The 23,120-nt window shown below is 40.0% G+C and overlaps 1 protein-coding gene across 4 annotated transcripts in view; it reads left to right on the forward strand.

Annotated features, from left to right (window-relative positions):
- Nucleotides 1-23,120, forward strand: part of Pcsk5 (proprotein convertase subtilisin/kexin type 5) — a 417,146-nt gene that overhangs the window by 255,631 nt on the left and 138,395 nt on the right. For all 4 annotated transcript variants that reach the window (XM_021151578.3, XM_029472674.2, XM_021151579.3 and 1 more), the window contains exons 13-19: nucleotides 1,488-1,624; nucleotides 6,368-6,511; nucleotides 11,815-11,917; nucleotides 15,028-15,221; nucleotides 19,122-19,206; nucleotides 22,113-22,210; nucleotides 22,626-22,755. In XM_021151578.3, coding sequence (XP_021007237.1) covers nucleotides 1,488-1,624; nucleotides 6,368-6,511; nucleotides 11,815-11,917; nucleotides 15,028-15,221; nucleotides 19,122-19,206; nucleotides 22,113-22,210; nucleotides 22,626-22,755 — 891 coding nt within the window. The remainder of the gene's footprint in view (nucleotides 1-1,487; nucleotides 1,625-6,367; nucleotides 6,512-11,814; nucleotides 11,918-15,027; nucleotides 15,222-19,121; nucleotides 19,207-22,112; nucleotides 22,211-22,625; nucleotides 22,756-23,120) is intronic.

The raw sequence follows: 23,120 nt of genomic DNA on the forward strand, positions 1-23,120 counted from the left end.
CTTTTCTTTCTTGCAAAAGCATAGGAACATATAGTAGTGATTTTACTATCCATTGCCTTTCTCAGAAATATTGCAACGTTGACCACTTAGCTACCCTCAGATCCAAATGCATGCCAGTGTACACTGCAGCTTTGGAAAACAGCTAGCATTTTGGAGGGAACTCCAAACACAGTGACAAGTTGTATTTTTCTAAATCAGGTTTCTAACATTAGTCCTGAAGGAGAAGGATGCAGTTCTTGTTGGTTTTCTGGAAATACATATTTTCTGCAGGGAAGATCTGCATAACCACTGGTGTACTTGGCAAACAAAAAGTAAGCAAGGAGAGAAGAATCTAACATGCACCTTCTAGGACTTGTATGGCTTGAATCACACAGCATGTTGGCTTTGTGTCTGGCTTCTTTGTGTCAAGCTGTGTTTGAGAAATTTGTCTGAGCATGTACCATACTTTGTTTATCTACCAGTTTATGGGGTTAACTGTAAAGAGGACTCAGAAGTTCAGAGCACTTGCTCTCCAATCAGAAAGAATAGAATTAGGATCCCAGAAACCACACATCAAGCCTAATATCCCAGCAATGCCTATAACCCCAGCTCCAAAGTATGTAGAGACAGGAGGATCACTAGGCTTTCTGACTTCCAGTATAGCTGTAAAAAATTCAAGTGCAGGCTCAGGAGGGTACCCTGCCTCAAAAGGAATAGGCAGAGAGTAATGGAAGCTAGCACAGACTTCTGCCCTCCATGTACATGCACTCTCATACAAACATGCACACACACTTACACAGACCACAAATGAAGAAATAAATCTGCCAGTTGGTGGTCATTGAAATTGATACACTTTTTAAAGAATTTTCTAAAAATTTCTGTATATGCATGTGTTCCTGTATGTATGAGTTTATGTGCACCACAGGCAGGTAGATGTCTCTAGAAGCCAGAGGAGGATCCCCTGGAACTAAAGTTAAAAGCATATGGTGCTAGGGACCTAACCTGGGTCCAGCCGTTTTACAGGTTTTTGACAATTATGCACATTCGTATGGAGCTCTTTCTGTGGGCTTATGTTTTCAGTTCAGTTGGATAAATGTCTAGAAAAAAAGGTGGTTGAAATTTATGTATAGTGTTCTTTGAACTTTATTGGAACTCTAAAGCTGTTTTCCAAAATTTGGGCACCATCTTTGCATTCCCACCCCAACCCCATATGTGCTCCCCACATCCCTGGTATGAGAGACCATCATTGCTCTCCACATTCAGCTCTTTACTATCAGTCTTGTGAATAGAGTATTAGCCTATTTTCCTGGTCTCTAAAGAACTAGCTTCTTTGTTGTAGAATAATGATGCTCTATGTGGGTCCGGCCATTGGTAATGTCTAAGACAAAAGACATGTTAGTGTGTGAACATGGATGCTGATAAATACAAGGGCTACTAATCATGCTTTCGGCTCTACTCTCAGCAGATTTTAATTAATACATACCAAAAAGAATCTCATGGTTTTTCAGGCTATTTGATCATTCCATGGAAGGGTTTAAGAACTGGGAGTTCATGACTATTCATTGCTGGGGAGAACGGGCTGCTGGGGACTGGGTCCTCGAGGTTTATGATACTCCATCTCAGCTGAGGAACTTCAAGACTCCAGGTAAGAAGTTGGTTCAAATTAACCCACTTGTGGAAGAAAATGATTAACCACATTTGAGCAAAAGAATTCTCCACAGGTGCCTTACTCTGGTTGGTTTTGTTATAACAACAATCTGATACTCTATTTCATAACGAAGAACGTCTTTAACATCACTGTTCTGGAAGTCCCGTTAGCAGCCTACTCTCTGCAGAACTCATCCACCCCTGCAGGATCCACTCACTGAGAAAGCATCATCAGTGTATTAATGGAGCTGGAACCCCCTAGCCTAACTACCTTCCAGTAAGCCCTGCCTCTTAAAGATTTCACTACCCCAACTGCACTGTGTGTCAAGCAGGCCTTTAGCACATCAACCCCTGAGGGACAAGTCACAACCATGTCCTGACAGCACCTCTGTATCAGCAGCACCATTCTGTGTGATACATTTCATACACGCTGTAAATTACCTGCACACCTTCTCGTCCTCAAGGTAGGACAGTAAATGGTATCATTTCAAAATAAGAAATAAAGAATAAACATTTAGGTGTGAATGAGAGACAAATCCCTCAGAACTGCATCTGGCCCATTTTCCGTAGTTCGTGAAAGCCAAGCTTTGTTCACTTGCATGCTTTAAGCTACGTTATAGGCACATTCGTTCACACATGAAAAAAGAGTTAGGTTTTCCTTATGCTACTTGGCTTGCTTGCTTTTTACTTTGTTTCTCAATTTTTCATTTTTCATTTCAAAAGGACGGCTGAATCAACTAATCAGGTTACTACCAAAGGGGGGAAATGGTGGTATTCTACTCTGAACAAACCCAAGAGCCAAGGGAAATGAAACTTTTGATATATATAGTATGAAAATAACGATAGCAAGGATAGTTCCCAGCCCTCTAAGATCCCATAGTACATCACATCAGCTGACCCTCCTTATGTCCATATATGTAGATTCTTTGTCATACATTAAGGAAATGCACATAGAACGGGAGATTTCATTGCCCACAATAGAGCCGCCTGGACAGTTATTTGCCTCAGAAATGAGTCAACTTACTAATAAGTATACAGCTTCCCACCCACCCGACAGTCCCAGATGTCAGCAGTGACAACCTTAGTGCTCTGTCCATTTGCAGAAGGCTCAGACCTGGGAGACATTTAGGACTTATATCCAACTCCAGCCATGTACTGACTCAGAATGGGATTGCCCAGACCATCCATAACCATAACTCCCATTCAGTGAGATGTATAAACCAGAGGTGATTCTCAAGAGAATTTGGGGATAAAGGTCAGGTTCACCAGCACTTTGCCTGTCTCTTGAAGAAGGTTATTCATTCTAGGAATCCATTTTGACCATTATGTTTTATATATCTTTCTCCTCAATTATTTGGTATATACAGCTCAATAATGCCATGTAGGCTCAAAGACACCCCCACTCCAAGCAAGGAGGCCAAAACCTATGGTGCATCCAGGAGTGAAGCTAGAGAGATGGCTTAGCAGTTAAGTAGAGTCCTGACTTTAGATCTCAATACCCACATAACAAGCTGGGTATCCTGGCACATAGCCGTAACCTCAGGAATAAACCTGTAGGCCCCACTCCAAGGAGGAGCAGAGACAGGAACATGATTGGTGTTTGATGACTGAGCAAACATTATCTCTGGTTTCAAAGATAGAACCTACACCCAAAGAGTAGGTGCAGAGTGACAGAAGACAGCACACAACACCCTCTTCTGGCAACTGATGCTGCAGTACCTACAAGTAAATAAAATACTTTTTTAAAGTTTTTTTTAACTAAAAATTGGAAATTTTGCCTTCCCCCTCAGCATGCTATCTGAATACAATAGTGGCCAGTTTTATCCAGAGAGCAAATGTTTGTTCCACAAACACAAGGTTGCTATTAAAGACAGGCACCACCACCCCCAAAGCCACAGTTCTAGCTACTTAGGTTTTTTCTTAAGTCACTTGGTTCCTAGAGCCCTCTCTTCCTTTCTTTTTACCTCCTATTCAGTGTTCCTACCATGGGATACATAACACTTAGAAGTGAGAATAGCGTGGTAAATGGATTGTGTTTCTACAGCTCCCAGCAGCTCCCAGATGACCCATCAGTATGTGTCACTCCAGGCCCTAAGGTGTCAAGTGATTCTGTAGAAACAAGTGTGGGCCATGTGGCAGTGGTATATCAAAGAGAAGTGTGGATACAGATGGCATGTTGTCTGTAGAGAACTTGAGACAATTCTAAACTCAAATTTAAAACTACCTGTGTTCTTTATCATTGACGGGTATAAGCAATTCTTCACCTGAAGGGCTCCCAGTCCAGGCTCCCATTTAGGAGCAACCATTTAGGGAGTTGCTATAAGCAAGAGTCCTTCTGCCTTGGAGGAGTTAAGAGTCTCCCCAGAGGCTCCCTTGGCATCTATGTTAAAAGCTCTCTGAAGTAGCTCAGATTTGTTTTGGCTTCTCTGTGTCTGTGTGTTCCAATTGTTCCATATCCTCAGATTCAGCCAAACCTATATCAAAAAATATTTAGGAAATGATTGCATCTATTGTACATGCACTGGCCTTTAATTCCCTAAACAATACAGCACGATAATGATTTACCTTTTAGTTGGTAGTAGGAGTAACCCAGAGATGATTTGAAGTACACAGGTAGATATCTGTACATTCTAAGCAAATTTTCCATAAGGAACTTGATCACCTATGGTTTTTCTATTCATAAATGTTGGAGCCAATTCCTCACAAATGTTGAGGGACAACTGTATTATGCAAACATTCACTTTAACCATAGTCAATACCAATCAGATATGTTATTTATATGCCTTATTGCTCAAATAAAACTATCTGGTCTTTTATAGCCTTCTTCCCATTCTTTCCTGTTAAGGTTAGTCACATCTTTGATGAAGGACTTTTCCATTTACAAATGTATTTTTCCATAATTATGTCCTTGTTTCTATCACACCAAGTTCCATGGTAGATTTCTCTGTTTGTGACTAGTGAGGGATTTCTCTAGCTGATGAAATTTTTGTTAGATGTGTAGAATTTTTCTATCCAGACATACAAAATCTAGAGGTTCCTGGTGCCACACTAAGTTTAGATTTGTGTGTTTTCCCTCCATTTAAACAATAAATGCATATTAAGTGCTTAGCTGAATGAGGCATATACCTCTAATCCCAGCTGTGAGGGACTACAGTAGGAGGATCAGAGTGAGATCAAGGCCAGCCTGGCCTGTGCATTGAAAAGAGAAGGGAGAGAGGGAAAGGAGAACTATAGACTATAGTCCCGTTGGAATGTCCTTAATAGTAGTCCCCAGACAAGAGATAATCACCTTTGAGGCAATGTTCTGAAAGAGTCCATGGGGTACATTTTTAGATCCAAATGTTTACAGGTGGTAGAGAAATGAGATGACCCGGTGTCCTTGTGTTGTGCACTCTATTAGAATTCTAGCAGAGTCCTGTGGAAAGGGTGATTTTTCCATCACTGTTACCTCAAGGTCATCAAATAGATCACCCATACCCAGTGGCCATTCTCTTCCCGCCACTAAGCAAAGTTTTCATGCATGCTGCTTAAAATTCTGACACAGGTAGCCTCCAGCTTGTAAAAAGCATGGGCTTTAGCAAAGAAAAGTTAGCCAAGAGCAAGCTGCATACAAAACAACTCTACTAGCTCAGCACATAGATCCAAAGCACTGAGCACATCCCAGAATTATCTATGGGTCTGAACTTATGGTGACTCAGCTGCAAAGCATTAGACTTGGGGCTGGCAAGATGGCTCAGTAGGTAAAGGTGTTTGCTATTAAGACCGACACCCTGAGTTCAACCGCTACAATCCCCATGGTAAAAGGAAAAAGCTATCTCCCACAAAATGTCCTTTGACTTCCGTACATGCCCATATACATTCATAGTTAATTAATTAATGAAACAAAGATGTTTTTTTATTTTTAAGAGATTATTTAAAGATCACATAAATAAAACTCATTCAGAAGAATATTAGTTTTATTATATTTTTTTAGACAAATAATGTGTGACTTTTCCTTCAGGAAGGTGAAGAATGTTCAATTCAGTTCTAAATGACGCACTTATAATAGACCAAAGAAACAATTCTACCCAGGTCTAGCTTGATGAAGCATGGAATTTATTCGGGTAACTTTCAGGAGCATGCACAAGGGGCCACCCAGAGCCCACACTGTCTATGAAAATGTTCTACAGTGATGTAGTTTATTATCCATGCCCATGAATTTATGACTCAGTGCCCATCTTGAGGAACCCAATTATTTTAATTAATTTTAAATCATTTACATTTAAGTAGCCAAGTATATCTCTTGGCTATTGTATTAGACAACACTGTTTTCAGAATCATATGTCTACAAATACTGAATACTAATTCTGGAATTAGATGGCATAAGTAATTTGGTTTTTCTTCCTAACAGATCAAAAACATCTAAAAAGCTTGAGTGATCCCTTAGTGCCTAGAACAAAGCCTCCTGCAGACAGCTAGTATCCGCTTAAATAGTTATAATTTGCAAGTCATCCCTTGATCCCGTGATCTGAAGTTGGTTTATGTCCCTGTCTTCCTATTGTGGGCGCTCAGGGAATGTGTGGCATGTGAACTGGGAAATCTTTATTTCTGCGGACAGTAGAAATGTCCATTTCTTAAGATTCCTATCAACCTTCCCACCGCTTGCTCCACTGTTGCTTGTTCTTGTTGAGAAGGACTGACTTTAGGAAGCTAAGGGGCTTAGAGAGATTTTTCTGGTCACTCTTGGTTACTGTTTCTCAAGGTAAATTGAAAGAATGGTCCTTAGTCCTCTATGGCACGTCCGTACAGCCATACTCCCCAACCAACGAGTTTCCCAAAGTGGAACGCTTCCGCTACAGTCGAGTGGAAGACCCCACAGATGACTATGGTGCTGAAGATTATGCAGGTGAGTTGGGCATAACTTAAAAAAGGTTGGGCATATTCCTGGCATGTAAACTAATATGATGTAATTGCTATAAAGTATGCTTTCAAAGATGTGGTATAATATTCATAATATTCAGCAACTATCCATGGTCTGAAATATATTCTTCCTCCTACAAATATGTGTGTATATTAGTTTACTAATAAATTCATATATTTAAATAGCTGTATATGTTGCCTACACAGTAGCCAATTCTGTGACTACAGAATGATATATTTTATCTGTAATTTGAAATACAATTTGCTTAGAATTATATACTGTTTTAAACAGGTTTGAAGAAACAGGTTTTCGGTCTTTTCATGTGTATGAGTGAAGGTTCACTAGAGGAACAGAACTTACAGAATGAATATGTATAAAACGAAAATTATATACAACAAATATAACATATGTATATAAAGAGAGAATGAAAAAGAGACCGATGGAGAGAAGTAAGGAAGAAAAGAAGAAGAAAGGGAATTTATTAGAATGGCTTATAGGCTATGGTCCAGCTATTCCAACATGACTGCCTATGAATAGAAGGTCCTAGAATCCAGTACTTGCTCAGTTCATAAGGCAGGAGTCTCAGATGGTATTCAGTATATGCTGCAATCCGGAAGAAGTAGGCTCTAAAGCCAGTGAAAGAATAGACTTGCCAACGAGAGCAAGAGCAAGCTTCTTCCTTCCATATCCTTTATAAAGGCTATCCCCAGAAAGTGTGTTTCGATAAAGGAGATTCTCCTGACCTTAAAAGTTCTGGATTACAAGTATATCCTCCAGCCCCAGAAGATCCAAACTGAAATGGTGTCTTCCTACTTCAAATGATTTTATTAAGAAAACAATCCCTCACAGGTGTCCCCAGCCACATGGGTTTTAGTTCATTGCAGATGTAGTCAATGATAACCAAGAACAGTCAGCACAGCATAGATCTCAAGTTGTTTCTTTGGGCAGAATTTTGTTCTGAGATTCCTGCTACAAAGCGGGTAATCAGTTTGAGGATGTGGAATCCTCTTGTCACACTGAATTCCCTGACAACCATTCCAGGCTACACAGGCCAGCTCCAGATGCTCACAGTACTCATTCCTGCCCACTGGGACTAGAAAGAAGAAAAGGGACAGGAAAGGAGAATACTTTTAAATGTTTATAGCTTTGGTTGCTAGTAAGCCTAAAATTATCCTCCCTGTAGTTCTCAAGATTCAGTACCACATTGCTTTACCCATTTTCTACTCCAGTTTATAGCCAGTCCCTCCTCTGTCTATAAGACTTTAGTAACTTGCAAACCTTTCCAGTATCACACAACTCCCGAAAACATACCCTAGTTATCCCTTCCCAAAGGTGATCTTTAATTTTAGTATGAGTTATTTCACAGAAAACACTAGTAGAGGATGTGGCTTTATCATATATGTGTGTGTATGTGTGTGTGTGTGCGTGTGTGTGTGTGTGTATAATTTCCATCACTTATTTGCAGAAATCTTATCTTTTAATATCAGCTAGACATCCACAAATTTTGTCTTAGTAATCTCCTTAGGTTTCTCCAATTGACTATTCCCATCTGGTTGGCTTTGCTTTGCTCTGGTGTGTATAGGGCAAGTTGAAACGAACTTTATTTTCCAAACAAATACATATAGTTGACCGAGCAGTTGCCCCTTTTATCAACTCTGATGCTTTCTTTACAATAAAGAGAGTTCTTGTATCAAGGTCTCTGGGACTCCACTATTTCTGTCATTAACATGATAATTTGTAAACCAATTTCACCTGTTGTACTGTCTTTTTCAATTTCAGTTCTATGAGGCTTTTTCTTTTTTTCTTTCCTCTTTCTCTTCCTTCTCTTCTCTCCTCCTGTCCCTCCTTGTTTTCTCTTGCTATGGTAAAATGAACGGCAACTTGGAAAGAATAGGCTTTATTTCCATTTGTAGTTTATGGCCCTCTGAGAAGGGAAGTCAGGGCAGGAACTAGAGCAGAGGCCATAGCAGAACATTCCTTTACAGGCCTGCTTTCCAGGGCTCTCTCGGCTCCTTTTCTTACCCCTCAGGCCCACCTCCCAGGGGTGGCACCGCCACAGTGGCCCCGGCACCCCCGCATCAACCAAGAAAATGCTGCATGATATGTCCATGAGCCAATCAGGTTTAGGCAAGTCCTCAACTGAGATTCCCTCTTCCCAGATAACTCTGCTAGGTCAAGTCGGCAAAACTGAAAAAGTAGCCTCCCCTCTCTTCTCTCCTCTCTTCTGTGCTGGGGGCCTGGCCCACTCTGACATGGACCCTGCCTTCAACCCCTGCAGTCGATTTTAATATTTGTCCAACATCTACTTCCAGTTTGTACAAAGATCTTTGAACTTCTGTTCTTCATAGGAAATTTCAAATGGCCAAAGTTGCATTTTGGTTTCCCATTTGAACATAACTGGAATTTACACACAGTCTCATGGGAAGACTTGTTTGTTTGTTTTTTTATTCGGCTTTCCCTATGAAACAGAACATGCCTCATTTTACTGAAATTCTTTAACGTGGTGTAATTTTCTTCTTATTGCTTGTTATACTTTCTTAACTTGGGTCTTGTTGCCCTTGTCATACAAAATATCCCATTTAGGAGCTCACTCACCCCACTGCATTGTTATCTGATATCTGAGCATGTTACTCCGTTTCTCTTAATTTGATGCTTTCAAGTCAATTTTCTAAAATTGTTTATTTACTTTTTTTTTTTCAGGCAACCAATTCTAAGGGCACCCTGCCCTTTTGAAATATGCTGTATAACATTATTTGCCAAAGCTTTGCCTAATGGAGAAGTGTTTATAAATAGAAATTTAATGTATTTTTAAACAACAAAGAAAAATAGTTTGTTCCTGTAGTTCAGAGATTCTTCTCTTGACACTGAGATAAATACGTTTAATTAAACACTTGATAAGAACATCTTAAATGTTAGGTTCTTCTCTGTAAATAGGTAGTATACTGAAGTCAGTAACATGCTTGGATAATTAAGACCAAATGAGCTAGCCAGAACTAGATTGTGTCAGATTTCGTCCCATCTTGTTTTGCTTTGAGCTTGTCATGTTACTGTTTATGTTAGAACTAGAAACCATTTTATCTTCTATGACAGGAGAAAGTGTATCCAAAGTCATAAATGGAACACAATAGTCAATAAGCTATTACTCTTTCTTGTATCACAATTTTGACAATTCAAATTCAAATTTGGTTATATTAAAATTCTGAACACAATAATCCTCCTGACTGTTTTCTGATCACATTTCTAAAACATTAATGTTGACACTTGTAAGAGAACAAAGACAATTTTATGTCATCATTATCTTGAAATTCACAACACCAGATTGCATCTGGGACATATTAAGGTTATAAAAGAAAGAGCATTACATGTAAACCTGTCATACGGAGCCCATTGGCATGTATCGCAAATACATATTTGTAGGGTATTTTTTTTAGCTTATAAAACATCATCTAGTAAACATTTTGGGGTACCTATGACTCCTTTACTGTGCAAGCATGTGCACCGGCGTGTGTGTGACCTTCCCTAGAGGCCAACCTGACTGGAGCACGGGTGACTATGTCACTGAATCTCAAAGTCTGTGATACCCACAGCTGCCTTAACTCACACAGCACAGCCATCCATCCCTCCCCTGGTATACAGTGGTAGATAGCTGAACTGTTCCAAATTGTACTAGCTGTGAAATTTAATTTGGAATTCAATTTAAGGCTCTTGGGGAAAGAGAAATAAACAGTGTTGTCAAATGACTCTCGCAATTAATCAGGAATGCCTTCAAGCCCTTAACATTTAAAATCACTTATTCCATTCAGACCACGAGGACATTTCAAATACACCATCTGCTTCCTTTAGACAGATCGAGACCAGACCTCTGGATGTTTCTTGATCCCATCTTTACAAGTTGGGCAAGCCATTGTAACTCTTTGAAAATGGGGCACTCATTGGTAACTACTACATCTTTTTCCATGTCCTTCTACCTGAGTTCTAGCATTTATGTTTGTGTGATTTCAATAAATAAAATAGAACCTTATTCTATAATGACTAAAAGAGACATTGGGAGGTTCAGCAGTAAAGCACTTTGATTAACACAAGTAGAATTCAAGCACTTCTGATTCCCTTCAGCTACATTTTTGCATATCTCAGGAAATCATTTATTGGTATTTAAAATCAAAAATTTCTGATGGGAAGGGGTTTAAAAATGATAAGCCCAAATATCTTAAAAGTTGGAGATCTGGAATAAAGAAGTAAGAGATTGTTGGAGTTCCTCGTGCCGTTAGAATGTTCTGCATCAGCCACACAGCACAACCCACCCCATTGTCATGGTTTGCTTACTATGAATTATTTCTCATATAATACTAAATAAAAGAGAACCTGAAGGCCTTCATCCAAAGTGGGGATATCTTTAATCTAGTTTGCAGGTATGAATGTATATGTTATTTTTTGTTGTTGTTGAGCAGTCCACTGACCTATGGATAGGCCACATGTTTAAATGTATCCATGTCAGAATCACCTGCTTTGTGTTCCAAGACTAGAGGCTGATAAATTTGTGCAATATACTGCAATGATATTTCATGATGGCTGTAATATTTCAGAGACACTCAGTGGCTTTAATGATCTGAAACAAGATACATAATCTGCTCTAGGTATTGAATACTAAAGTTTTATTTCTTTTTTGTCAACAATGTAACTTCTTATTTTTCAATAAATAGCATATATTTTATTGTTATGTATAGTAACCACAATCATTTTTTTCTGATTAATTGTGAGACTCACTTGACAACACTATTTATTTCTCTTTCCCCAAAAGCCTTAAATTGATTTCCAAATTAAATTTCACAGCTAGTACAATTTGGAATAGTCCATCCATCTACCACTGTATACCAGGGAAGGGATGGATTGCTGTGTTCTATGAGTTAAGGCAGCTGTGGATACCACAGTCTTTGATACACGTTCTGTGTATCAAAACTTGTGATTTTGGTAGCACAGTCATTTTACTATAGTGACCCTGTTCATTTGAATCTCAAATGCTTGCTGTCACTCCCAGAGCCCCAAGGCTACCATGCAAGCTCTGAAGACCAGGCCATACCTATAAATTATAATCTTGACTCCTTAGCAATTCATGTTTTGACTTCAGTCAAGAGTATAGTCTTGGGCTTATAGCTGTATTGGCCATCACAAAGAAATTATCGCACTTGGTGGCAAGCAACTAAAATATCTTGTTAGAGATTTCAACTTCAAGATAAAATTGGCTTACTATGATCATTTTCTTTTTCCAATTTTAAATCTCTTCTTGAAAGGTCCCTGTGACCCTGAATGCAGTGAGGTTGGATGTGACGGGCCAGGACCAGATCATTGCAGTGACTGTTTACACTACTACTACAAGCTGAAAAATAACACCAGGTAAGAGACAAGCCATGCTCTCACGTGTTCCTAAGCATAGCTCGTGTGTTCCAGCATGCTTATGGGGCCCATCACAAAGACTATGTCTAGAGAGCGCTGTATTCCAGGGTCCCCCCACAAGCTCTAAGAAAGGATGTTCCTGCTTCCAGCCCATGATGGCCCTGTCTTTTACAAAAGTAAAAGCCACACTGGTTTACACAGTAAAACTTGCCATATTTATTAGCTGCTTTTCTCATCACTGGGACAAAGCATCTGACAAAATCAACTGAAGGAAGAAAGAGGTTGTTTGTGTTCACAGTGTGAAGAGATGAGGGCCATCCTGGTCTAGGAAGCATGGTGAATGGTTCAAAGGGGTGCTGGTCACATTGTGCCCTTAGTGAAAAATCAGAGCAGTAAATGCTGCTGTTTAGGTGGCTTTTTGCTTTTGTCCTCTTCTTTAAATCTTGCCTATAGTCAGAGTAGGTCTTCCCTCACAAGTTAAACCTCCCTGCAGATACCTTCCCCGACACATCCAGAGGTAATTGGAAGTCTCTCCAGGATGGTGATGGAGATTGATCATCACAGGTCTACTTCTGGTCAACTGAATACTAATGCATGTCACTGTTAACAACAGTATTCAGACCCTCAAAGGTTCATAACCATCTTTTAAACTAAAGTGCATCACATTCTTACATCTGTAAGAGGTCCCCCCCCCAGGTTTAACAGATCTAAAACCATTGCTCAGAAGCCTAAAATCTCTGTATACCTGTTACTTATTCTTAACTGTAATCCCTTACAAAAACCAGGTCCTATACGTCTAATATACTAGGGCATGGAATTCTGTTTCAAAATGGAAGAACTGGGGTATAGCAAAGAAAGGTCAGACCAAGAACAAGAGGCCTATCACAAATACTATGTCTAGACCAATTGATACCAATTTTCTGTATTAGTTGCTTTTCTCTGACTGTGACAAAATGCCTATCAAAAGCAAATTAAAGAGCGGGTTGTTTTGACTCAAATGCACACTGAAGGGATATGGTTCATCACGGTGCTGTAGGCATGGTGGGAAAAGCATGAGGTAACTGGCCATGCTGAGTCAGCAGATCAACATTGACTCAGATCAGTGTGGGTGCTCAGCTTCCTTGGTCCTTTATCCTTTATATTCGATCTAGGACCCAAGTCCATGGCATGGTACTGCCAGCCTTCAGGGCGGGTCTTCAAGTCAGTCTCTGGAGAATACCTTCACAGATATAACCGTAGGTGCATCTCCTAGGTGATTCTAAATTGGGTCAAATTAATGCAAAATTTGTGCCAAATAACTGCAAATCCTTCTCACTTGCAGAATCCTGTTGAGATGAGACCAGTTGTGCCCTTAGTGTGCTTGTCTTCTGTAGTTCTTTTCATACGTAAAAATTATGTCTACTTACGGAATGCCACATGGTGTAGAGTGTTATACATTGTAGGATGACCAAAACTATTTAATATCTATATTCACAAACATGCTTATTGTTTTTCTTGTAATGGGAGCTTTAAAAAAAAAGATTTACTTATTTTATGTATGTCAGTACATTGGTGCTGTCTTCAGATATACCAGAAGAAGACATCAGGTCCCATTACACATGGTTTTGAGTCACCATGTGGTTGCCAGGAACTGAAGTCAAGACCTCTAGAAAAGCAGTTAATATTCTTAACTGCTGAGCCATCTCTCCAGCCCCATGAGAACATTTTAAATTGACTTTTAAAAGCAATTTTCAAGTATATAACATATTGCTGTTAACTGTAGCAACCAGGATGTACAGTATGTGTGTTGAATTTAGTCATCCTGTCTGAAGTTATGTGTGCTTTTTAGCCCATTAGTATTTGGTGCACCGTTTGTGTTTATTCTTGCTGAACATGCCATTGCATGGACCAGTTGCATACATTCTTCTCACATTCTCCAACATGCCAAACCATTCATGCTGGTCTATGTTCTTATTCCTGCATTTTAGATATTGAGATAGAGCCTATGCCTCTTACTGCCAGGATTCTGTCTATCTTTGCAGACGTGTCCTCGTGGATTCAAGTTACAAGCTAGTAATTACCCACACAAACTGTTCTAGGAACAGTACTCAGACACCTCAGCAGACACAGCCAAGGCCACATCCCTGTTAGAAGTCAGGTCCATACTAGAAGTCAGATACCTCAAGGAGATCGGTTCTCAGCTGACTTCATGATGACAGTATCTGTTACACTAACCAAAATGCCTGTTTAATTGGTGCTCAAAAACTACTTAAATAAATAAATAAATAAATAAATAAATAAAGCCCTGTCTCTAGTTATAGACGATTAAGGAAGTTGGCTTTAAAAAAAAAATAAAAAAAAGAAGGAAAGTTTCATCTGGGCCGTGGTGGCACACACATTTAATCCCAGCACTCAGGAAGCAGAGGTAGGTGGATCTCTGAATTTGAGACCAGCCTGGTCTGAAGAATGGATTCTAGGACAGCCAGAGATACACAGAGAAACCATGTATTGAAAAAAAAATAAGCAAAGAAAAAAAAAAGGAAAGTTTCTGGTGAACAAAATTATGTGTATGTGTGTCTGAGTACATGTATATGTGATTTTGTATATATACCCATATGTACATATATGATATATACATGTGTATATATTTATATATATATATGTATATATATTTATTTAGATAACAACATACCACATGTACATACAAGGCACATGACAAATTATATGCAGAAGTAGAAGGAACTCCTTATTTTAATGACATTTTTCCATAAAGTTCTGGCCCATGTTTGTTTTCCCTCGGATCAACACCGTAAACCAGCTCTTGAGATTGCAGTTCCAGTTATGATTCCTTCTGTAGAGCTAGGCCTTACCTAGAAGATCATAGACAATGAAGTACCTGCCTACTGGATGTAGTGCTAACTGTGATGTTCCTCCATCCTGCACAAGAGGAAGCTTTACCAGACAGATGTGGTCCCTTTGATTTGGTATTGGCATCCCAGTTGACAACCTTGGGACCTTGGTAATTTGGTATTGGCAACCTTAAGGCCACAGGCAGCTGTCAGCTTTTCTGTAAGAATGCCAAGCTGTGGATACGGATAAGTAACCATTTCTCTTATAATCCCACGATGCAGAATCTGTGTCTCCAGCTGCCCTCCTGGCCACTACCATGCTGACAAGAAGAGGTGCCGGAAGTGTGCCCCAAACTGCGAGTCCTGCTTCGGCAGCCATGGTGATCAGTGCCTATCCTGTAAATATGGCTACTTCCTGAATGAAGAAACTAGCAGCTGTGTTACTCAGTGCCCTGATGGATCATACGAGGATATCAGTGAGTTGTTTTTAAATGTTTTGGGTTTTTAAAAAGATACAGGTTTTCATTTGAATAACTCTATGCATGCAATCTGGTTTTGCTTAATGCCAAACAGAACCTAGACAAGTCATTAAAGAGATATTTTAGAAGGGTTTTTGTAGAGGTGCCTATAACCACCTTTAGCAGAGGACCCTCACACTCCCTCCCCCACAATGATTTGCTATTAGACTCACAACATTGGGGATATCACTGCAGTTCTATTAAAGCAGGAGGATGAAACATCAAGTCAGCCAAGGGAAACAGGGACATCTAGAGGCATCTAGAACCATGCTTCAAGACAGTTTCCCACTCAAAACACATTGAATTTCCTAGAGCTAGTTTGTAATATCATATGTGAAATAGTATATACAAGGAAACTTTAGTAGTGACTCCGTGTCCTCAGTTACCACTGTGAGCTGATCAAGTAGACACTCCCTTCCTGGCACACACCATCAACCATGCTGCTTATACAGTTTTCACAGTGATAGCTAGTCTCATCAGAGAGATGGGAACCCTCTCTAAATCCAAGTTCCCAGGAGCAAGCTGTGGGCTAACCTGATAAGGATAGCAGTGAGCTCTGGTCACTTCTCCGCATTAACCAAATGGGCTTTTGAAATTATTCAAAAATATGACTGTCCTATAAATGTAGACTAAACATGTGTCCGAGACATTTTAGTCATTAATGAGTAAATTAGCATAGTAACAAATGAAAACATGCAACAGGAGAATGGGTTGTAAGATGATCAAGTACTGTAGTGCCTATGAAAGGGGGAAAAATCATTTTATGAAGCTGGTGAGAGGGCTCAGTGGTTAAGATTGTGGGTAAGAGGGTAAGGTCCTCTAGGAGACCTCAGTGACATTCACAATAGCTCACAACCACTTGTAACTCTAATGTCAGGGGAACCAGTACCCTTTCTGGCTTCCACAGATACCTGGATACCTGCATTCCAGGCATGTACCAATACAGATAGATACATAATTATAAAGAAAGCTAATAAGTCACCAAGGAAGAAAGGAAGGAAGGATGGAAGGAAGGAAGGAAGGAAGGAAGGAAGGAAGGAAGGAAGGAAGGAAGGAAAGAAGGAAGGAAGGAAGGAAGGAAAAATGGAAGGAGAAAAATAGTCCTTTTGCTGAGTTACCGATGAAAGAAAGTTAGACACAGCAATACTGGTAGGCTTGGGGAGGGGGTGTTTGTTTCTTACACCAGAACATTACCACTTTACTAAACACCAACCCACACACTAATTAATGTGTAACTTCTCAGAGACTGTCCTTTACTGACATAATTAACAAATAGGCAAAACACAAGGTAATTAGACTTTGGTCAGACACTGCTTCAGTATGGCCCTCACAAAGCTGTGGGTATCTTTGGCTTTGTTTCTGAGTTCTAGAAAATTTGTCTCACACCACAGTCTATTCAAAAATAGGCATCTGTCTAAGTAGATCAGGCCCTCGCCCCACTTGAAGTAATGAATATGGATTTTGCTGAAGTTCTTTTTTTAAATCTTTTATTTATTTATTTACACTCCAGATTTTATTCCCCTCCCAGAAAGAAAATTTAGAAGATAAGAAGAGTCATAAGAGATCCATAGAAATGTACATCGTTTCTTAGGGAGCCTTGCATATGCTAAGGGTATGCTCCATTTCTGAGCACCCAACAGCTGTTCTTCTCTAAAGAACTGGGGAGCAGATACTTAAGATATCTGGTCACTTCCACCACTGTATAGCATTGGCTCAAGTGGTCACTGTGTCTTTCCTATTGCCTTTGTTACAGTTTCCCCCTCAAGTGAGGCCACTTACATACAGCACAGTAATCAGGCTATGATGGTGGCTAATAATAATTACTGAGAACACACAGTGGTTTATAGTTGACCTTCTCCCCTTGAAATAACTCTATTAACTTGTCAAGATAAGCTAATAGGTAGAGTTCATGCTAATCTTCACTCAAGAGTATAGAGATGCTGACCTTGCCCACTAGAAGAGCTGACATCAGAATGCAAATCTAGGGTCTGTGACTGCAGGTCCAAGGCCAGAACCTTAATGCACTTAGTGTGCTTAATGTCACGGTGGGATCTGCAGTGTAGCTGCTAGAACACTGTCAAGGACTTTGTATTTCTTGCTGAAAAATGCAGAATACCCTGTAGGTCCATATAGGAATCCATCCCCATGTAACCTTGATGAACATCCACACTTAAAGATCAAAGAGAGATGAAGCCTATAAACAATGGTTCATTTGGTTCTCTCTCTCTCTCTCTCTCTCTCTCTCTCTCTCTCTCTCTCTCTCTCTCTCTTTTTCTGTGCGTGTGTGTGTGTGTATGTATGTGTGTGTGTATCTCTGTCTTTCTGTCTGTGTCTGCCTATCTGTGTGTTTCTGTGTGTCTCTGTGTCTGTGTAATTATTACTTACTTGTTGAAAAAATTTAATCTCAATCAGGGGCTTCTACTCTGTCTTTGATCATTCACTTTCTGGATAAAAGACACAACCTTTATATTTATAATAAGCCTTATTCAGCACTAGAGCTGGGCAGATATTTACCCTCTATGGTATTATGTCTACTTCCCTGACAATAACCCCACAATATAATTTGTCATGTTTTATCTGGGCTCCTCTTAACTCCAATTAGCTAGCCCCCGAGGCCATGGTTTCAAGAATCTTACCCCACAGGGTTGTCATTCTCCATCTTCCTCTCTCTCCCCATCATGATTCTCTTCAGACACCAAACCCTGCCTATATCAATTCTACCCAGTTATAGGCTGTAGGCATCTTTATTCACCAATCAGAGATAACTTGTGGGGCAAGGTCACATAGCATCACTTGGATCTATGTGTAGATATTCTTGTCCCTGGGGGCAACCAGGCACTGGGGGACCAATATTTAGCATTATGGTCTATTGCAAGAGATCAAACCTGTTTTAGTCCAATAAAGGCTCTTTTTCTCTCAGATATAAATTGAATACAATTTTAACAATTATGAAAACTATAAGGTATGATGTATGTTTATAATATCCAACTTATGTTTGACAACTTAGATAAAGTATTTTATTACCTATCCTATCTTGGCGGGTTTAGAGTTGTGTGTAAATCCTTTTCTATCATAGCTTGTATAACCCTATACAAGCCCTATAACATTTTCTCAATCCTAACAATTAATTTTAGTTGTGAGACTATCTAGTCTTTAACCCCAACAGAAACCTGGGAAGGAATAAATACTACCTGAGTATGAAGAAGTACAAAGGGAACATTTTCCAAAACTATTGAAATGACAGAGGGTCTTTGCTGCCTGGTCAGTCATCCACAAATTGTCTCTAACATTGGAGCTTCCTTCTTCAGCCTTCTGGACTAAAATATGACAGAGTTTTTTTATGAAGCAGGCCTTTGACAGCTATTATGCCAGATCACTGCTTTTCATGATACAGCAGTCATGTTTCACTCTTTTTTGCAGTGTGGACATAGATTTGTTATTGACTAGGAAAACTAACAGTGTACCTACTCGAGCTATTATACTTCTACAGAACATGGATACTGTTGTTGAAATGTAATCATTTTTATATCCATTGGTAAATAATGTCCTTGCATTATGCATGAGTGAAATTTCCTGTTTTAAAAGCTAGAAAATCATGCTTTGGAAAGAGAATTGAAAGGAGTGAAAACTATAAACTTTTCAACTAAGAGTTTCTGAGATCTGACTGCATTGTGCCAAACAGGTGCATGGTGCTTCCTGCTGTAACAGTTCATGAAATCAAGTGCCTGGCCTTTACGACGCAGCTTTCCAGATGAACCTGTGACTGCAGAGCACATTAGTAAACACTGGACCGTCTCCATTCTTTTACGGAATCCAGTTGGCGGACGTATGACTGTGCTTCTTTTCTTTCCTTAACAGAGAAAAATGTCTGTGGGAAATGCAGTGAGAACTGTAAGGCATGCAATGGATTTCACAACTGCACAGAGTGCAAGGGCGGGTTAAGGTAAGAGAATGAGATCCAGCAAGCGACAGAGCATCCAGGGAGATTTGCAGAGCAAATAGAAAGGAACACAGAAGCGTCAGCACATCAACAAATAGCTCTCTTCCATCTGCCCTTGGTTTGACTCACACTGAAGCACTTCCCTGTTATTTACATTATCTCTACAATTAGATGGGGGAGAGGGGGAATGGGTTACCATCTTGGCTAAGGAAGGATTGTAATCCAAATAAATTCCCTATAAAGAAGATGATTCAGTGGGTAGAGGTATGGCTCAGCAGTTAAATAGCGCTTGCTGTTCTTGTAGAGGACATGAGGATCAATCCCCAGCAACCACATAGTGGCTCACAACTATCTGCAACTCCAGTTCTAGGAGATCCAGTACCCTCTTTTGACCTCGACAGATTCCAGACACGCATGGGCTTCACACATATGCATGCAGGTGAAACACTCAAGCACACAAAATAAATAAATCAACAATAAAATTAAAGTGATTTAAAAAAAGAAAGAAAGAAAGATGATTCAGATATAAGTGAAGATGACCATTTGAGAAGCATCCTTTTATACATTTTGATCTGCATTATGCTAGTTGAGAATGACTGGGCAGATAGTGCCTGTAAATGCTATTTAATCTGCCTGATTAAATTCTCAATGGTGGAAGTTATCCTCTTATCTTTATTATTTCTCTACACATACCCAGTCATTTGCTTATCTTAAGTACTCAGGTTCAGTTCCATTAGACTTTCTGTGGTCTGCACATAGAGTTAACACCAGGAGATGCTTTCCCCAGATTGATGACTGGCTCATTGCCAAAACTGATACTTGGTAGACTGTAAGAGAGCAATGTTGCAGCACGAACAGGGAACTTCTTTCCTGAGAAAGAGGTCAAATACTTCTATGCTGAGTCCACCACCCCATATCGGCTGGGCTCTGCCTTTATATGGAGTTAAGAGTTCTACAGTACATTCCATTTAGGTAGTGATAGGATACTGCACTCATTCTATCTTTCATCAAAAGTGAAATAGTACAGTGTAGGCAATTCCCAGACAGGCGCCCTTGACAGTCGTCGGTACTGGAATGGTATTTCCATCTTAAAGGAACAGTGTAATGGTGAGAATGTAGAAGCCTTTTCCCTCGATATATTAATCATGGCAAAGTCACTTAAATGGCAAAGTCACTTAAATGCTGTCTTACATTATTCTCATTACAAAATGCTGAGACGAACCTCCACTTTGATGAACTATGATAGCGTGATAATAGTTGTTTATTATGCCATTCGTTTATTGTAACTTATAACATTTATGTATTACTTACATCTGGTACATAATTAGTCCGTAAGAAATAAAAGACTACTGAGCTTATTTCTTTATTTCTTAGAGAACATTTTATGGAGCTAGTTAAAACAGAACACACAGCAGAAATATGGCAGCCATGTATGTAATTTTAAATGTGCCAGTAGCCACATTAAAAGTGGTAAAAAGGAATAAGGGATGTGATTTTAATAAAATATTTTACTTAAAATATATCCAAAATATATTATTACAACATGTGGCCAACATAAAAGAAATTACTAGTGAATTGCTTTAAATTCTTTATTATTTTATTAAGTCTTTGAAGTATGGTATATATAGTCTTAGCATATGTCTAAGACTCGACAATAATTTTTATGAGAAGTATCTGTATTAAGAAGTTTTTAAATCTAATAGAGAGAGCAAATTTTATAAATCTATTCTATTCCAAATGTGCCGAGGAGTTTTCCAGCAACTGAATCTTATAAAGTTTTTTTTTCAAATATGGTCATAAATTAAAATTGGATGAATATTTAAAATTCAATTTCTTCATGGCACTAGCCTCATCTCAGGGGCTCAGTAGCCAAGTGGCTAGCACAGGCCCTGACTTAGATGGTTTATACAGGAAGGGATGCAGGCTGTTCTGAGAAGGACTGTTGGGCCTCAGGATGCCTATGCTGTGGAAGCAGCTGACAGCTTCAGAGTTCAGTAACTGTGCTCTATACCCACCCCTCGCTCCATCACTTCCCACACAGTGCAGCCTCTGTCTCCTGCTGAATGGAAGCCAACCTCAGAATGCCTGTCCTTTCTTGGAGAGCCAAGGCATCTTTTCTAAAACTGTGGTACATTTTTTAAGTGGTTCTTATTTGATCCCACAAAAGGATTAATTTGATGCACTACACTTTTCTCTAGGGCTGGAGAAAGGGACGCTCTTTGTTGGCAGCAGGTCAGCAAGCTCTGAGAATGACATGTACTTTGGGGGAAGCTGTCCTTTGTCACATCAAGGCTCCTTCGTAGGTGCTTCTGACCATTTGACTTCAGAAGACCTGCAAATTGTAAAATAGAGGCTAAGAGCATACCCTTGCCTAAATACCTGAATGGAAATGATTTAAAATGCTAACAAGAGGATTTATGATTCTTTTCTTCAGCTCCTTTATTTTTGTACTTTCCGAGTGTCTTGAATGAACATCTATGTACCACATGCTGGTAATTCCCACACAGGCTAGGAAAGGGCAGCCTCAGGAACTGGAGTAACAGAACATTGGGAGGATTCTTGTGGGTGCTGGGAACCCAAAACAGGTCCTCTGCAGGAGTAGTGAGTGCTCTTAATGACGGACGGAGCCACACCTTCCTAGCCTCTTGCCAAAAATGTTTAAAGCGCTGTTAGATGTAAAGTAAGGTTGAAGAAATGCCACATGGTTTGACACATTCAAGAGAAAGGGGGAATGCTGCAGATGTTATTACAAGTACCAAGAGTGGTCTGGGGCCACTTTCCTTTCTTGCAGCTTTAACAATCTCTGATGTCTGGGGGGGACCATATTTGTTACATATGAAGTCCATTCATTCTTACCACTTTGCCATGGGGACAACAGTCTGCTTATAGCTTGTCCATGTTTCTCCCAGTCTTCAGGGATCCCGCTGTTCGGTCACCTGCGAGGATGGACAGTTCTTCAATGGTCACGACTGCCAGCCCTGCCACCGCTTCTGTGCTACCTGCTCTGGTACCCTTCTCCCACCCTTCCCCCTTACATTCCCGATTGTGGTTTTCCTTTGATTTGGCTGTAGCCATGTTTCACGCAGCTCTCAGTATGTTTCAAGGAAGTGTGTAGGGCCACATTTCACCTGATAATGGTACATCAAGTCTCACAGAAAGCCAGTAATCATCAACAACTTAAATGTCCCAGTAAGCATCTCTTCCCAGAAGGACAGGCATTCTTGGCGAATAGATTCAGTTAAAAACACAGCAGTTCCCCCTGCCCCCAGCCCCACTGAGGGAAAGTAAGAGAGAGGACAAAGGTATGACTTAAGTTGGTGGCAGATGGGTGTGGCTTTCGCAGACTGCTACAGAATCCCACGATTCTGCCTGTCCTGAGGCTTCTCTTCTTTCCTGTTTCTTGCATGTGCTTTGCACCAAAGGGGCCGGAGCAGATGGATGTATTAACTGCACCGAGGGGTATGTCATGGAAGAGGGAAGGTGTGTGCAGAGTTGTAGTGCGAGCTACTACTTGGACCACTCTTCAGAGGGCGGCTACAAATCCTGCAAGAGGTAAGTTCATCTACTCTGACCCTAGCACTTGATATCTGAGCTCCTTGTAGGACTGTCTTCCTAAATAAAGAGAAAACTGATGATTTTTAATGATAAAGGACAGTTCGGTCTCTGTGTCTTTGGACACTGACCTGCAGAATTTGTTCATGTTGGCTGGTATTTTTAATGCCTCAAGATCACCTTAAAGTTGTGTGTGTGTGTGTGTGTGTGTGTGTGTGTGTGTATGTGTAGGAGGTTCCTGGGACCAGAGGTCAACATCGAGTGTCTTCTTCAATTGTTCTTTTAAATTTTTTGAGTCAAGAGCAGTCACCAGTTTGGTTACACAGTCAAGCTCAAGCTCCCTCGATCTCTCTTCCTTCCGGTGC

This window comes from Mus caroli, unplaced genomic scaffold (assembly GCF_978045245.1).
Source record: "Mus caroli unplaced genomic scaffold, Mus_caroli_1 scaffold_20, whole genome shotgun sequence".
Taxonomy (NCBI): Eukaryota; Metazoa; Chordata; class Mammalia; order Rodentia; family Muridae; genus Mus; species Mus caroli.